The sequence below is a fragment of the Patiria miniata genome, unplaced genomic scaffold, assembly GCF_015706575.1.
Source record: "Patiria miniata isolate m_02_andy unplaced genomic scaffold, ASM1570657v1 HiC_scaffold_7, whole genome shotgun sequence".
NCBI lineage: Eukaryota > Metazoa > Echinodermata > Asteroidea > Valvatida > Asterinidae > Patiria > Patiria miniata.
The window spans coordinates 32,803,204-32,820,873 of record NW_024037074.1 but is presented as its reverse complement, the minus strand read 5'-3'; the positions used below and the strand labels follow the sequence as shown (position 1 = coordinate 32,820,873).

Below are 17,670 nucleotides of genomic sequence, written 5' to 3'. Positions count from 1 at the left end.
GCGGCAGAGATTGTCGTCTTTCAAGAGTGACACTGCAGGATTCACATGTAAACGTTCTATTCAGCTCTAAAGTTGTCGTTGAGCTCATCCGATCGAGGAACTTCCCCAGCCACCCCCCCCCCTCCTTCCCAGCCTGATTCCTGGGTGATGTGTCACCATGTGTATGTGTGTGTGCGTGTAGGAAACGTGGTGTTGGTTGGTACACGGGGTACTTCGCCCGATGGTGCTGCTAAACGGCACTTCCGTTCCCCAGATCTGGTCCAAATTACAGCTGGATCTTCGGAGAGCAGACACCAAGAGTTAAAAGTCATCAAGAAGTTGATCACTCAACGCAAAGCACTCCTGTTTCTCATTCGGAGACACGACATACATCTCCATGTATGCCCCGTGGATTGTTTAGAATATGTGCCTGCTTGGAAGTTACTTGTGATCTTTCCAGATGGTGTGAGTGAATAAGTAGTGTGGTGAACACAAAAACTTGCGTTCATTTGTTACCCAGCCTACTTTCAGTGACATTGGCTGATGTGAGCGTACAGTGTGAATATTGTACTTGACAGCGTGTGACTTGCAGAGTTCTTCCTGAGTACAGCCTGGATTGTTTTAGTCGCAATGGATACCATACGAAAGTCCGTGTAGGGTAAGCAAGTAGTGTCTTTAATCTTACCCATAAGAATCTACCGTGGTTTGTGCCTAATTGAAATATTCTAACTTAAAGAGGTCTGTTAACATGTTTTTATTCCTATAAATCAAAAACGGATATATTTCTAACAAATGTCATTTATTACTGCGTAAGCTGCTATAGGCTCCATGCACAAGTGCCCTCTAAATGGTCACAAGGAGAAAGTTGGAGGTGCTCACTGGGAGGCACTCATGAACACCTTGCCGTCGGGATCTGAGGCTTATGCAAAAATGCCACTGCTCATTTTAGAATAAACTTCATCCTGCGTACTTCGCGTCGTACGCCCGTGAGCTAGTACACATGGTGCATCCCTCCTACTAGAGCTCTGACAAATTTGGTCCGGAAGCACCATTTGCTATCCATGTACGGAGATGGATCTAATTTAACCCTTTCCTTACCATGAGCGACTTTTGTCGACAAGGAACTACCCACCTGCTGCTTACCAAAGGCAAGTTTAGACAACCAGGAAAATACACACAGAACACAGATTTATTCACTGCTTTTCAGAAAGCTGGCATGTTGGTATATTTGGCCGCCCATACATGGCGAATTTGAAAACCTTGTTTTCTCAAATGTGCCGTAGAGTTGCCGTTGCATAGGTCATAAATGTACAGATAGACCGAGCAGAGTACGTTATCACTGCACACTTACAAGGCCCCCTCCAATGGCATGCCAGCTACATGTGCTATTCAGAGAATCCAGTTGCTTTGTACAATCGATGGCACAATGCTTACGCCATTGCAGGGGCCTCCAGCCTCCATGAATGAATGTGATAGCCTGCTCAGATTGATCAATATTGTAATCCATAATATCCATATCCTCATCTTTATCATATTAGAAACTCCAGAGAAAACAGTTTGGGCAGAAGGAAAAATGGTTCAAATCGCTTATGTCAGCTTGTTATCTGCTCTTGAGGACAGTAATTAATTTGTTGGAAAAGCGAGCAAAAACTGTCAAATAATCAAAAACTGAAACAGATGAGAGTGAAAATGTTTCATGGTTATTCTACAGGCTACAATGTAAGCCATGAACTTTTAGGTTTGACATACTTACAGACGTTCGTTTTAGAACAATTGGGGGAAAGAATGTTGCAACCTGACGCCACTTTTTTCTTCATATATCATCTTAATGAAGGTCAGTCATTGCAAAAATGATGTTAAGACATGAATCTGGGACTGAGAAACATTTCCAATTTTGTTAGGAAATACTTGCAAAATTTTCTTGACTCTGCATAAACTTTGTACACAACCAATGAAGTGGCGTCAGATTGCAACATTCTTTCCCAATTGGAAAAACCCTGTGTAGTTACCATATTTTGTATCCAAACATTTACATAACTTGTGCTGACGGCAGCCATGGTTTTTTTTGGTGCTAGTCACCGCTTGCGTGGTCATTACTATGTTAGTTTCGCCTAATCAGACAGGAAGGAGTGTATTTCCTTTCATTAGGTCTTGTCCTATATTCAGCAACATTCACCCCGAGCTTGCCAAGCAACGGCTGAAACATTTCACGTCTGACTAGGCAAGCCAAGGAACCCATTTTCATTAGAGTGGAAATCTGCCAAGTGCATTATGACGTTTGTAATACCTCTTAACAGTGTTCCAGTACTCGTACTCGTATACTTTGTACTTGTATTCGCAAGACTAAAATTGCCTGTTCTCGTACCGGTACTTGTACTCGTGCTCGTGGAAAAGTACTTGTATCTGTACTCGTACTCATGAAGTTGTTCTCCAGTTGGAATTGTAATTTTTTGAAGAGGCATATGCAGGAAGAACCCATTGTTTATTGTTTGGTAGACTTTTGCATATGTTTGATGGCGAGTCTGTCAAAAAGTGCTTCTGAATGTGTGTACTCAAATCTACTAGAACTCATGGAAAATTACTCACACTTTTCGTACTCGTGAAACTGTACTCGTAATCATAATCACGGAATTGTATTTGTACTCATACTCATGGATTAAATTGTTTGAGTTATTCAAAACGAAGAGGAATCTAGATGACTATTTTTGACTTCCCTGAACCGCATGGCTTTATGAAATGCGAATAAATTGATTTTAAAAAAGAGCGCCATCTAGCATCAAAAGAGGTCTCCCCCCCCCCCCTCCCACTGAAAAATCCTGAAAAATCCCGACGATTCTTGGATCCTTTGTGTTCAAACTGGATCATGCCAGTTCTTCCACGTGCAAGAACTGGCACGCTGTGCATGAGAGCCCCAGTGGGAGAGTCACATTGCGTGCAGGCTCTGCTTCCTGTGCGTATGGCACGGTAGTATGCCAACTAATTTTGTTCTAAATGTGCACAAACCCATGGCCTCTTTGCATGATAGTGCTGAGGCGCCCTTTGCAGTGCGCTGGATCGTCCCTCCCAGTGGTCTCCCCCAACTCTCCATGTGTAACAGAGTCCATATTTGTTCCCATGTGGATACACAGGCATTTGAAGGATACACAGGCATTTGAAGGATACACACGCAAACGTGTGTTCACCGTCGATCGTGGACGTCCTATTGTCCCTCTTTTGTTTGTACTCTTTTTAGGAAGACTCCCATTGGTTTTGTACACGACCCCAATCGCGGACATATGCTGGGAATCGTGGACGATATTGTTCTCTTTGGTTCTCTGGTATTTTTCGTCCACGGTTCGAAAAGATGAACACGTACAGGCATTCTCAGTGAAACGAAGTGCAAACTAGACCATCCCGGAAACACCCCTTAGTAGCCCTTCCCACTTTTTGGTGGGTGTACATATCTCACGGTGCTTGTGACTGAGTTTGAATGAGCTACCATGGTCACCTGACCAAACGTCGTGATCTGATTGGCCCATGGGTACTGTGTGATTGACAGTCAGGAAGGGTCCATTGAGTTTGGAAAGGAAGCATTCCTGATGCACATTATGCTTCAGTTCGGACATGCTACTTGCATGTAATTTGGCCTAGGAGTTGTAATGTGCTCCACGTGTATCGCATTTTATCTCAATTTCTGCTATGAAGACAAGACCTGGAAGATGGCTATGAGAGATTAAAAAACTTACGAACTTTTAAATAAAACAAAACAACCCCACGTTTTCATTCAGAAAATCTGTAAAGAATGATAACAGAATTTAAAAAAAAAAAGTGCACTTCCCAAGGAACTGTTTGCAAGTGCCCCAGCTGTCACTGGACAGTCTCTGCAGATCTGCAAAATTTAACAAATATTTTCCAAATTTCATAGCAATGTCAGTCATATTTATAAAGATAGACCATCTTATCACGAGTTACCACGCTTTGAGCAGCGCTTTGAAAGAAACACGTAACTGGAAATTGAAAAAAAAAAAATCAGGCCACAAAATATTCAAAACAACCGGTACCCAGCACCCATGGAAGCCGAGGATAAGGCTGCAGACATCCTGTGTTGCTAGGGAGACCGCTGCGGGACCAAACCTCATTTCCTAATCGGATTAAGCCGGAGTTCAAAGACCTTTAGCCTCTCAGCAAAGCCAAGGAATGATTTCATTTCATTCGGCTAAGGATAAGAATGTCACTTGTTCCTCAACCAAGTAAGCAGTTACCAGCTCAAATGCCATGTAATGGACATGGCTTTTGACTGGTTCTCCGTTAATTCTTGAAAAGCACATGACTTTATGCCAAACAGCTTTGTGCAATTGGTAGAGTCAATCGACAACCATTTCTAAAATTCAGCTCTCGGACATCAAAAACAGTTGATTTAATCTTTTCCATAATTAAACTGATTGTTGTCCCAAACAAAAACTAAAAAGACGTTGGAATTTGTCCACCTGACAAAGATTCTGCTTGAGTCAAAACGTCCGACCCTCTTAACTTTTTTACAGTTCAAAAGTTCATCTCTAATCGTGGGCGGGGGAACATTGTACCAGAATAAAAAAAAGTAGGTCTTACGTGACCCAACCTTTAAGAAGTACCTGGGGAATCAGGTTGGAAGGAAGGGGCCGAAGCGGAGAGAGAGGGAGAGAGTTTAGCTTGGCCCAGACAGAATGGCAACAGTGGTGGTCACGAAGTTTCAACAGGTTTACACGGGCTGTTTCGATAGCCACTCTTTGCTTTTTTTAAGACTGAATCTCTCTGACTCTTAAATGTGCGGTATTGCAGCCACTACCTCAGTGTGATGGGATGTGGAATGGTGGCAGTGACCCGATTGGTATGGTTGTCTTTCTATGGAGAGTTTTAGAGAAGCTCTGAAGTTGTCGGTTGTGTGTTCTTGGATGTGGGCTGTTACCCACCAGTAGGCCCTGTTTCTACAGCACTGTAGGACACTGTGGGAGATGGTTCATGGAGTTCAAATAACAGCTGCAGAGGAAAATGTGCTTCAGCCTGTTGAGACCAGGTGCCGCTGATCCATGAGGGTATTGCGACTGACCTTGGATGAAGATTGGTGCCAGTTCTTACATCGAATAGTAAAAGCACTTGTCTTGCCTTGCCTTGCCGTGCCCTGATCCCAACTCCGAGAGGATTTGTTGGAGGCTCCATGCTGACAAACTGCACACCAGTCTCTTCCATTCCTGGCCGTTGTGTGCCATAGCCTGGGTCTTCGCAAATGTCCTCCGGACAACTCCACTTCGTTGTCTGTCCACCTTTCTTCTATCCACCTCTCCATCCCTTCCCTGCAACGGTTCCTTGAAGATGGTTTTTGCAAGACCGCTGGACTAAAAACCAGAAAAACTGATGAGAACTGATGTTCCTATAAACTTGGATCACAATCCTCTAAGATATCGCACGGGCCTCTCAGCCTTTCAGATTTCTTTTCGCATCATACCGTTTGCAGTGAAAGGATCACTATGTCGTGACTTTTTAGTCGTTCGCACAAGATGTCCAAGAAGATGAGGAAAATGTGCGAGCTGAGGTCTGCGCTCCAGACTTTCTGCACTTGTTACCGTGTCCAGAAGGTAAAGATGGATACGTTCCTTTTGTCTGTTTCCTCGCTTCAGATTCCGCTGATTATCAAATTTACTGTCGCTTCCGTCAACTTGAAAGGAATCAATGTTGTTTAATTGCCGATGTGATAAAATTTAGTCAGTTTCCCCCTGTGGTTTATTTTAAGATTTGTAATAAAAAGCCGTATCCTCTCTGAGCCATCCCTGATTGACGTTTCCCGGGTTTGAAGCATTGATCGCTAATGTTGCCGGCATCATGACTTTTGGTCATAATCCCTGGTCACACAGCACATACGGGTTTCATTGATTTTGACAGCGCCCCGTTAAAAAAAAAGACATTGATAAATTGGAAGACTGCCAACACGTAGCTAGATAATAGGCCTCTCGTCATTTCCTACAGACCAGCCACGTGCATCGGCATTTTGAGGGTCAGATAACATGCATCGGCTGCGTCATATTTCGAACACATTTCGAGCAACAAGTGCGCGTGTTTGGAACATTTTCAACACTGCGCAATGCGTGCTTGATTGCGTAAAATACACAGTTGCAGTTCTCCTACAGAGATGGCCATATTTCAGAGAGACCTATAGACCAATCCTTTAAGCCCCACCCCAGTAGCGTTTTGACCAATCAAAGCTGTGCTAAATGTCGGACATGCGTGTACAGAAACCAATGTGTATGCATGTGCGTATGACACGCTCGCCTGGAACATGCATTGTGGCATTGGAGAAGCACATGTGTTTGCTCACATGTGTTGTTGCTCACATGTGCAGTGGGCGGCGCCTAACGTTCATTTGGTAGAACACCGGTACATCATTAATAAGGCTGCTGGTTCAAATCCCGCTCCTGTCAATTTCTTCGTTCAACCTGTTGAGATTAAATATAGTTCTTTTGCAAGACTTATGTATGTATTCTGCGGGATGACTTTACACGTATTTATTTGATTGAATTTCTGGACTCTGATTTTTTTTTGTAACCTGAAAAAAAAAAAATGGAGAACAGTTATGTAAATTGTTCTTTACTTTATAATCATGACTCTTTTAGTCATTGTCAGGATGAAGATGTTCCTGGTACTTAACCCATTAGCACCTGTACTGTACTACATTGTATTACATTGTGCTTATTCACTAAACAATCCATAAAACCATAGAGGGCTTGGACAGTTTGGGGTGGCACATGAATAGGCAGGGTGGTTTATTTTATGAACCGTCTGCCTGATTTTAGTCTACAGAATGTTGATTTTCGAATTATTTTTGCTGTTTCCAGAGGGCAAGCCTAGTGTCCTGTTCATACCATTCTCACCGACTGACTGACTGTCACTTGTGACTTTGACTACTAGAACGGTATAGAGAGCCGGGCAGTCCTATTGTATAGGATTACCCGGTAATGCCAATGAATGGGCTGAATCCGGCCATTTGTGTAGACCAGATGCATGAACAGACTTCCATTGAAAAGCCATTCTGAATCAATTGAAAGAACTTTGTGTGTCGTGAAACCAGCTTTACCAGGCTTGTGTCTTATTTTGATTAATCAGTAGAATTGTTTGTAATTCTTTCACCAGGACGACAAGCTAGATCTGAGCTCCAGCGAGGTGAACGTTGCCGATATCTTGCCACCGGATAATGCCCCCCAGGCCCCGACCCAGGCCGAGATCGATGCCGTCCCCCGCAGAAAGAAGAAAGAGGAGAACCCGCAACTAGCTCGTAAGGAGCAAAGAATTTTTCCTTAAAGTGAATCAAGCATAAGACAGAAATTGTAGTGAAGTCATAAACAGTGAACCATAAGTCACCCAGTCTCACAGTCAAGCAAAAGGTTTATGCTGGTCGCATAGGGCCATGCGTCCTAGAGTTCTCTGTGTACCTATTGCACCATCTCACTCACTGAATGACTGTCTGTCACTTGTAAGCCGGGCAGTGCTATCATATACGTGGAGCACTGTGGTCCAATGGTTATGGTGTTTGACTAAGGTGCTGTGGTACATGGGTTCAAACCCTGACGGGGAACATGGTGCTTGTGTTCTTGGGCAAGACACTTTTCTACAATTGCCTCTCTCCACACAGGAGTATAAATGGGTACCTGTGAGGGTAGAGACCAGCATGCGCTGATCTTGAGCTACTACAAAAACTGGTTTGATGGCCTGATGAACAGGGGTAATAATAATTGTGAAGCGCTTTGAGACGTTTGGTATAAAGTGCTATATATGATTACCCAGCAATGCTGATGAATGGGCTAACTCTAGCATAGCAGGGCACTCACGACTTTTACTATTTAATCTTTGGTGCGTTTTTGTTCTACTTAATCAGCTTTGATAACCCATTAAGTTTTGACCTTCATGTTGATTACTTCTTGTATTGTTTTGATTTGTTTTCAGGTAACCGGCTAGCCAATTCTATGTTTGTCACCCCAAGGTAAACAAACTTGACCTTTTTCCTGTTTGAACTTTAACCTTTAACCCTTGGTCACCTCAAGTTGGGAACCAATGATTTTCTGTAAAAAAAAAAAACTTTCAAAAAAAGGTTTTGAACACCTTTTACATACTGTACATGTATGTACGGCATAGACAAATCATCTATAAGTGCACCTTTTGAGTTTTGGAATAGACGACTTTTCATTTGCTTAGAGATTTAGAAAGTTCTAATGGTTGCTCCCCTTAGGCAAACTTTTTGGAAGAGTCTTTTATTTAAAAAAGAGCCCATTCCCCTTGGATTTCAGGACGGAGGATAGCTCGGGAGACCCGGCAAGCGAGGAATTACCCCTCACGCCGGAAGAACCAGAACCGCCCAATTCGCCCCAAAGTGCACCGCCGATAGTCATGCTGTAAGATCACACAATGCAGAAAACAGTAGCGTGTCTATTTTTTTTCCTCCTGTCGCGTGCTGTGCTTTTGACCGTAGCTAACCAGACCAGTGCCTCCCTCCTCCTACCCCCATCCACGCACCTCCATCCTTCTGAAGCGCATCTCTGTCTCCCCCTTTGTTCTAGAAGATTAGCGGTGTTCTGGTTTGCAGGCAGTTCGTTCTGCGGCTCCCTGTGTCCCATGTTGCGTCCTTGGTGTGGATTATTAGAAACAATTTAGCGAAGAAGAAAAATAATCCCCCGAACCTCTGTCCTATGTGAAAAATACCGTCAGTGTTTCTGTATTTTTGTTCTCAACATATGTCTTTGTTTTGAAGAAGTAGAAATAGCCTAGATAAAATAGTCTTAGTGAGCTCCTGTACAGAAATTCCTGCATTGAATTGTCGAGTCTTGCGTCACTGCAAATCGCTGCCTGTGTTTTGGTTGGTCTATCGGTCTACTATATTTTTGTTGACTTCATTACAAAAATTGCCCCTAAAATTTGTCTAAAACACTCAAGAAATTCCAGTCTTTTATAGGGGAAAGTCTTTGTGCCTCTGCCGTATCTTTCCTCTTTGCTGCACATTTTCTTGGCACAGTTGCTGATGCACTTTTCGCGAAAATGAGCAATATTCTGCACGCACCTTTTTCTCCTGTTCTTTCAGATAGAGGGAATTTTCGTGTCCTTTTTTTTTCCGCAGTCTTTGATTCTCCTGCTGGTCGACATAAAACCAAAAATCTTAGATAAAATCTTGTCCTTTGCTGGAAACTTAATCAGCAGTGCAAAATGCTGAAATATAAAACAGCTTCCTCAAACTGCTTAAAAACACATGCCCTTGCCTGTCTAACTTCGTTATTTGAGGAAATCATTATTTTATCTAAGAATTTCCACAGCATTCTTTTATTTAATGAACATGGCAACTTGTCCACTTTTTATTGTTAAGCATTTTCATCTCCTTGCAATGGTGAGTATATTGGCTCAAAATGGCGCACACTTGGGACGAAAGGCTGATGTATTGGCCTGACGTGAATTGTGTTCCTTCTAAATTAAGGCAATTAATTTCGTACTCAAAGAGTTAACACACAACTTAAGCACCTGTTTGGTTTTCGGGCGCTACAGAGAGTAATAGGGCAGTTTCGGTGGCCACAGTGACTAAAGGGAATTAAAACAGTTTTATAGTATCTGTTCCATTTATGTGCTGTAGTCTTTGCAGAAACGCATTGCCGATACAATTCAGTGTGTCATCGTTCTCTTGCAGATTATGTCAAAATGTAGTTGTTTTTGTGGTCATTTTAGTTTAGAATACTCATATTTGTATGTATAGTGTAATTAGTTTGTCATGACATGAAGTGTAGCTTATAGACTACTCTAGCAACCATAATCCAACATTAGTTAGATTGTACCAAGCTCATGCACAAGACTTGCACACTCGATGCTTCTTTAACTGATAGAGCGTTACAAGTTGAAACACATTTTGCATGTGGACCTCCAGTTCATCAAGATGGACATTTGGGCACAGTATCACAGTTTGCTTAAAGATATAGTCCATCATTTGTAATTTGTGCATTTTGTTCGTTTGAAGCAACAAAAGTGTTTAACATCTAAAGAAGGGTGCTGAACAACTAACCTGATGAACTTTCAGCTCAGCTTCAGCTGTATATTTTGAGATAAACAGCATTCTAGGATCTCGAATTCAAATCAAAAGTTGCTGAATCATGTTTTGAATTGGGCCTGAATTCAGCGTCCGAGACACGTTCTCACTGAGCCGATTGTAGCTATACGCGATGTCGCGCACTGATCCGACGAATTATAGCAACCGCGCGCGCGTGTGCATCGTGCCAATGCTTGCGCGCGCTTCGCCGAATAACAAAACGAACTACTAATTTAAATTTTCCTACGGTGCGTCTTAAGCCGCACTGTTGGAAAGGCCTTCTTTGGTTGATTACTTCAAAATGACAGCTTGCCAGAAAGAATAATTTCACAGGGAGTTTAGTCCCCCTACTATCTTTCACTCAAGTGTGTTTTTCAACAATAATTACGCCAGTTACTTTTCGGATGGCTGCAAATGATGGACTATAGCTTTAATGCTGCGTAGTGAAGAGCCAACAATTTTCTGTCCAAAAAAATGCAAATTTTCTATTCATGAAAAAGCTAACTTTCCATTCCAAAGAGTACAGATATTCCACGAGTTCTGTAGTCAAGCATGCAGCTTACTCTTCTGACACAGAAAATCTTTGGCCCATGTGGACTCCATTTACAAGTACCCCCTCAACGGTTACAAAGTGAAAGTTTTGGGGGACCACTGGGAGGGACATTGGAACGCATTGCTGATGGTTTCTGACGCTCACGCGAAGACGCCATTTTTTGTGTGCACATTCAGAACAATGGTAATCGTGCGCACGTCACACCATACTCATGCGAACAAGTGTGAGTATGTAAACACCAGCAATCGTGGACTAGGGACAAAAGGGTTAGGGCTCAAACAAAGGGTCCACGATTGACCAATAGTCTACGATTGAAATTCCTGTACAAAACCAATACGAGCTGTTGCTACATGTATAAAGTTAAGAGTATAAATGAGGGAATGAGGATTAGGGACAATAGGGGGTCCACTATTGCCGGTGTTTACAAAGATGTGTGGTGTGTCCCTCCACTGGAATTCTTGAAAGTGGTCAAATTGTGCCATCTATTGTTTGCGCGCGGAGTCCATCGCCTAGCTAGTACATGTACCTAACACCTAATTGTGTGAAACCTTCCCCTCTGCATGTTACACTACTTCTTCCATCTCCAAACTCAGTAACTGACATAAGCACTGTTCCTTATTTCTCCGTGATTTAATCTGTTCATAATAATGTGTCATTCCTAGGGTTAGAAAATATACTTGTATACATCCATAAAAAAATTAGTTCAGATGATAAGCAAGGCCAAGCACTGTTCTGTAGAGGGTAACCATTCCTTTCTCGAAATGGTGCCTTAGCTCCCATTCATTTATAGAGTAAAACTTTAAAAATGCTCACGAATAGGCCTATTTTGTTAACCAAAACAGAGAAGTACTTCAACAACACCCCCCCCCCCTTCATTTTATGGTTTAGAATTGCGCCTAGGTAGTTTTAACAGGCTTAAATATTCAATGAACAGAAAACAGGCTAAAACGTGTGTATGGAAAGGCAGCACAAAACTAGAAATACCCGGCCAGGTTCAAGCCACACACATACACATGTTCCAATCTCGTCAATCATGGCCAATTTAGTCTAAATCCCCTAACAACTCTTGGGCGGATCTTTGCTGGATTAACACATCTCAGCAGCTGTGAACAAACTTCAGTGGAAGTTGTACACGATTACAAAAGAAACCTTGTGAGCCCCTTTAAAAATGCTCCAAAACAGCACTTAATACTGTAGTTCCTTACAATTTTAGAAGTCTGTTGATTTCTAAGGTAGAAAAGTAGCTATATCTAGTTATTTTTAGTCAAAATGCATTAGTCAAAAGACATTTGTAATAAGGTTTTGTCCTGCCTTTGCTTTTGCTTGATCAAGGACAATTAAGTTTGGGTGGAATGACAACACTAGACAAAAACTCCTATTGTAGGTTTTTAGGATTCTAATGAATAGTCAATGTTGACTGAATTGTGACTGAATTATGACTTAAAATACTTGATTGCTTTTGGATCTTAACTAGTTTATTTTTGTTACATATCAAAAACAAAATCATTATAAAAAAAAATAGAATTCACAATCTTTCTCTGCCTAAGGAAATTCTGTTTTATATCTGTATATATTTTTCTGAGAACTAAAAATGTCATCTTTGTGATCATTATAGTTAATACAAATCGTAGTTCACTGTACTTATAGCTCCCCATCGAGTAAAATAGGTTGTAGGCAAAAGTTTAAAAGAAAAACAAATTATACATTCCAGCTCTAATATAGAGCCATCAAAATGTACCACTTGCAGTTTTACATTTTGAATTTGATCAGCTGCAGGAACCCCACCCCCCAAAAAAACCCTGAAAACACTTGATATGCAAAGCTAACCGCCCTCGCTTAACTTGAAACAAGACTAGAAATGGTAACCTGGTAATTTCCTCATATTTCTTATCAGTGTCGGTTTTCGGTTTATATTGATATTTTCTACTTCTACCCTTTATTCTCTTCTATCTTTTCTCTTTCTTAATCTCCGTTTTTTTCCATCTGCCCCTCTTCGCACCATTCGGCCCCTCCCCACTCAGCACCCTTACTTCACCCAGGTCTCGCCACCCTTTCCAAACAGCTGAGGAGTCGGACAGCGAGTAAGTTTTTGCGAAATTTCATCCTCCGCAAACGCCCACTTATCCTTCATGCTCTCATCCCGTGCCCACCTTAGCCTTATTTCCAGCCGTAGAAAACAGAGCTTCATTAGAACTGCCTCTTCACCAAGAGCGACAAAAAAAATTGGCCCCTAAATTTTCCTTTTCTTTCAATTGCTTCAAAGACTTGTGCCTCTTTAAAAGCCTGTTAAGATTTTTTGTTCCTTTTGGAATGAACATGTATTCATTTCACCTTCACTTTGCAATTTCATGATATAAGTTGCACATTGCACAACTTCTAACAGCAAGTTCGTTAAAATTGTTCTCACAAATAACTGTTTCCATCCACAAACTTCAGAAATCACTGTGATATTATTGTTTCATCTAACTGTCATTTAACATGTGAACCACTCACTCATCTGGATTTGATCCACCGAAAATCATTTTATATTTCGAGAAGTAAACGAATCAATATTGCAAAAACACATCAGTTCTGTGCGTAAAGACAAGGCAAGCCCAGCTGGTCCCAGAGTACCCAATATTAAAAAAAGAAAAAAGAAAAAAGAAGTTTATTCCTAAAAGCTATTCACTGGACGTCTTTGTGCATCTGGGCCCAATTTCATGGCGCTGCTAAGCACAAAAATTTGCTTAGCACAAAAAAGTCTGGCTTATGAAAGCAGGTTATCAGCCAAAACTCCACGTGATGTATATTGCTCGTGATTAGTATTCAGCTGTTGTTTGCTTAGCATGAAACTCACATGGAGTTTTGGCTGTTAACCTGCTGTTATAAGCCGGACCTTTTTTGTGCTAAGCAAATTTGTGTGCTTAGCAGCGCCATGAAATTGGGCCCTGGTCTAAACAGCGGACTGGATTTAGCCCATTCATTGACACTGCCCGACCATACCTGCCAACTGTCCCTTTTGAATAGGAATCATCCCTATTTTTTCAGATTGAAAAATAACAGAATGTTCTGATTTCTGTAAAATATTGGGGGAACAGTTTTCACCCATTTTATATTCACCACAGATAACGAGGAAATATAGCTGCTCACAGTACCCAGCCGCTGATGTCAGAACCGTTTCTAGATCACGGGATGGGATACCTGTAACCAACTTTGCATATTACTTTTAAGTAATATATTAAGTTAAAATAACTTCTCAGACAATAAGAAACGAACTCAGACAATAAAATTAATATAGGTTTTGAATGCCATTTGTGTTGAATTTTCAAAATGAAAACCAGGCCACATGGAAAACCTAAACACATTTCACTTTTATGGGCATTTTGAAATTGCAAATTGCACCCTATCCACTAGTGTCCCTACATGTATATTCAGGCTTTCAAATGTTGGCAGGTATGCCTGACTCACAAGTGACGGTCACTCAGTCAGTCAGTCAATCGGGGAGATAGGTGCAAAGACGACACTAGGTTGACCCTCTGGGACCAGCACAGATAATTCTAGACAGTACATATCTTTTCAAAGAAAATGAAAGAGTAATAGATACCAATATTGATTTTTCTGTTTAATACAAAATGTTCTTTCTATATTGACTTACTTTGTCTCCATAAACCATTCCAGGTTTTTGTATTTCAAGATATACTTTCAGCCTGGAAAACAGAAATTAAACAAGCACACTAACCATCGACTTTTAAAAAAATTTATTTTATTTCATTAACATTTTTGGCAAGCATTAAATAGCCTCCTTGCTTTCAGATGTAGGCAGATAATTCAAAGAGCAAAAAAAAAATTGCTGGCATCTGCAAAGCTATTTTATTTTTAAATAAAAATTTCAGTATGGAAGGTAAGTGAAGATAAAGAGTATATACAAGTAGATACGTTGTTTCTTTATAAGTCCTGAACGTTTCTCGTAAATAGAAAAGAAAACCCTTCCCTGTTCCCTTAAATAGTCCCACATATAATACATAGCACAACACAGTTTCAAAAGTGTTTCAGGCCATTTAATCTTTGTTTCTATAAATTTTGTTTCACTTGAGAAACAGATTCTGGTATTTACTGATTTTAGGATTTACCACAGACACTGAATGTTCACTTTCATGCACATTGTGTTGGTCATGGAGAACACATCATCCATTCTGTCCATATCATTACAAGTGATGGTGTTGTGAAATGTCATTCAAATTTCTTCAATTGATTTGGAATTTGCTTTTGTGACTTTTTTTGGTAAAAATTATCAAGAGTTTGAGTTTTTAAACTTTGTCCGTAGATGAATCTGAGTACATGATCACTGAACAATAACGAGGCCCCCTTCAATGGAGAAACTATTGTGCATGCTATTGTACAAAGCAACTGCCCGTGAAGGATTAGAGCAAGTCCGGGTGCGAACGATAGTTAATCTATATATATGAAGGTTCTTTTTGACAAATCCAAAAAGAAATTAGTGAAGAAATTGCTCACAAATTAGTGATGTTTCACTGCTACGCTAGCAGCTTCTTCAGACTGTTACCATTCCACTCAACACCGTCCCTTTATAGCTGCTTGAAGCTGCCATAGAGGGCGTGGTGCGGATGAGTTGATCAAAGACGTTGTTCAGTTTGTAGGCCCCCTCGTCCTTGTTGAGAATGTTGTTGTCTCCCCTCTGAGCCATCTGGTGGTTCTGTCCGATTCTCTGTCTTTGACTTTGGCCTTGTCTCAACCAATATTGTGATTGGTGGCGGCGACATGATCTGTAATGGCCAACTTATGCTGATCAGCTATGAAGGATTTTCGGGTTGAGCAAGTGTAAGCTTTAGATCATCACACCACGCCCTCTACGGCAGCTTTGAGTTTGAATAACTTCGTTCGAACGAAGGATGGTTGGACTACTCTAGTCAGCTATTTGGAACCAGAGCACGGGGCATGGTTCCATCACTGATTACCAATAGCCCAGCACATCATAAAACGCAACGGGGAGCCAGGACCAAGGAGTTTTGTGATGACGTTTTGACCATCGTTTGACTAGATTCGTTCGCATGTTGCTATTAGTGTACAGGCGTAAGTTACGTCACAATCGTGTGCCTGGCAGACGGGCATATGCGCGTATGCCCGTACGCGCAAACGTGTAATCACCAGAATGTTCCAAGCTGAAGGGCATATGCAGAAAACTGCCTCTATTTTAGTGAAATTTAAGCATGTCCATCAGAAATTAACATTAAATTGTTCCAAAAATTATGATTCAAACGTGTGACAAATACAAAATTTGTATGATTTATAATACGCACGGGAGAACATTGGATTCAGAATACGCATGGGGAACATTGAAGCCTTTCAATGCAATTTTCTTGAAAAGTGATTTTCGCGTCAGAACTTGCTCTTATCTGAACAATAGCTAGCACAATGCTTTCGCCATTGAAGGGGGCCTCCGTGATAGAGTTGATAGCGTGCCCAGATTGGCCTATAGCTTTTACTGAGAGAGGAAGAATTGCAATGGTTCTTGGCCCAAGTTTATTGAACTCAATAGCAGAAATATAATTGCTTAGAAATCTAAAATGCCAGCAGAGTATCGGTCAATACTGGTAAACATTACATGACTTTTTGGCCGGTACCCTGTTGTTTGCTAATCAACTTTGTTTTTGTTTGTGCTTAGTAAATCACTGTGCCTGACAGCTCAACGGAATTGAGCCTGGGGTCAAGTCCAGTGAGCTAAGCCAGAAACTAATATTGCTTTAAGAAAAGAAAAAGTTATCCGCTAAGCTTTAATTAGCAGAGAACCGATCACAAGCTGTATACAGTGCATGGCGTTGTAGCTGGCAACCCGTTTGTGTTCCTAGCAAATTAGTTTGCTGAGGAGTTTCTTGAAATTGGCCATACTCCATTTTGAAGAAAATGTTCATTTAACTTGTTTTATGTATTGATTTGTTTATTTATTTATTATTATTATTATTGTTTTGATTTTTAGCGGCTCTGAAAACAGTCGTGATTCAGATTTGGATGATGGACAGCTGCAGCTGACCACTGCCAAGCGGAAGGCCCGCCTCTCACTGACGGAGTTCCTGAGTGACCCGAGGAACTTCCAGGAGGATACAGTACAGAAGGTGGAACAGCAGCAACAGCAACAGCAGCAACAGCAACAGCAGCAACAGCAGCAGCAGCAACAGCCACTGCAGCAGCAGCAGCAGGATCCAGTTCAGCCAAGCAGTAAGTTGGTCTATGAGGTCTTGCCAGTGGGTTTACCAACCGACGAATCCACGGTACACTCATGAGGCCCCCTTCAATGGAGAAATCATTGTGCACCCTATTGTACAAAGCAACTGCCCGTGACAGGTTATCTGAAGAATAGCCGACACAATGCTGTCCTCATTGAAGAGAAATTGATAGCGTGGAATTGATAGCGCACCCGGTTTGGTCTATAGGCCAAATGGGTATCTTGTGAGCAGTAAAGTGTGGGATAGAATTTTGGATTTAGAAACAAAACCATGTGATGTTGTAAGCTTGCCGTCTGTTGGACTAGGAGCCCATAACGTACCGTATTTTGTTTGTTCAAGAGAATTGGCACATGTGTCAGTAAATGGTTGATTTTACTTATTTCAGTTGTTGGGGTTATGTAGGCTATGTTCCAATCTCGTGTATAGGGCTTTTGTCTCGGGCTTTGCCCATTACAACTTCATTACAAGTATTAGGAAAGAGAATAAAATTCTCCTAAATACTACTGTTTGTTGCACTTCAATCAGACATTCCATTGAAATGATATGGCTGTTTAAAGCTCGAAATTATCGACATGTCAAAAAAGTAAAATACTCAGAAAAAAATGCTTTAAATTTTCGAGTTTAGTAGTCATAAAAATATATGCTAATTGATTTTCTTAAAAAAACACCTTTATTCCACGATTATTAAAAATTTTTCATTAAAATATGTGTAGTACACATATCAAAGATTACGTATAATGTATATCAAATCTGAAAATCAAAGAGAAAAAAAAACAATCACACCCATTCTATTTGATGTTGCATTTTTCTCCACTACAGCGTGTGTCCACTTCCATCTTATTTTGCCAGCT

At 41.1% G+C, this 17,670-nt stretch overlaps 1 protein-coding gene across 9 annotated transcripts in view; it reads left to right on the top strand.

Moving 5' to 3' along the window:
• The window catches only part of LOC119746309 (A-kinase anchor protein 13-like), a 135,106-nt gene that overhangs the window by 86,168 nt on the left and 31,268 nt on the right, over nucleotides 1–17,670 (top strand). For 6 of the 9 annotated variants that reach the window (XM_038223181.1, XM_038223180.1, XM_038223183.1 and 3 more), the window contains 5 exons: nucleotides 7,120–7,261; nucleotides 7,930–7,966; nucleotides 8,271–8,375; nucleotides 12,620–12,679; nucleotides 16,573–16,811. In XM_038223181.1, the coding sequence (XP_038079109.1) occupies nucleotides 7,120–7,261; nucleotides 7,930–7,966; nucleotides 8,271–8,375; nucleotides 12,620–12,679; nucleotides 16,573–16,811 (583 nt within the window). The remainder of the gene's footprint in view (nucleotides 1–7,119; nucleotides 7,262–7,929; nucleotides 7,967–8,270; nucleotides 8,376–12,619; nucleotides 12,680–16,572; nucleotides 16,812–17,670) is intronic. The other 3 variants (XM_038223184.1, XM_038223182.1, XM_038223185.1) reach the window with 3 other exon arrangements.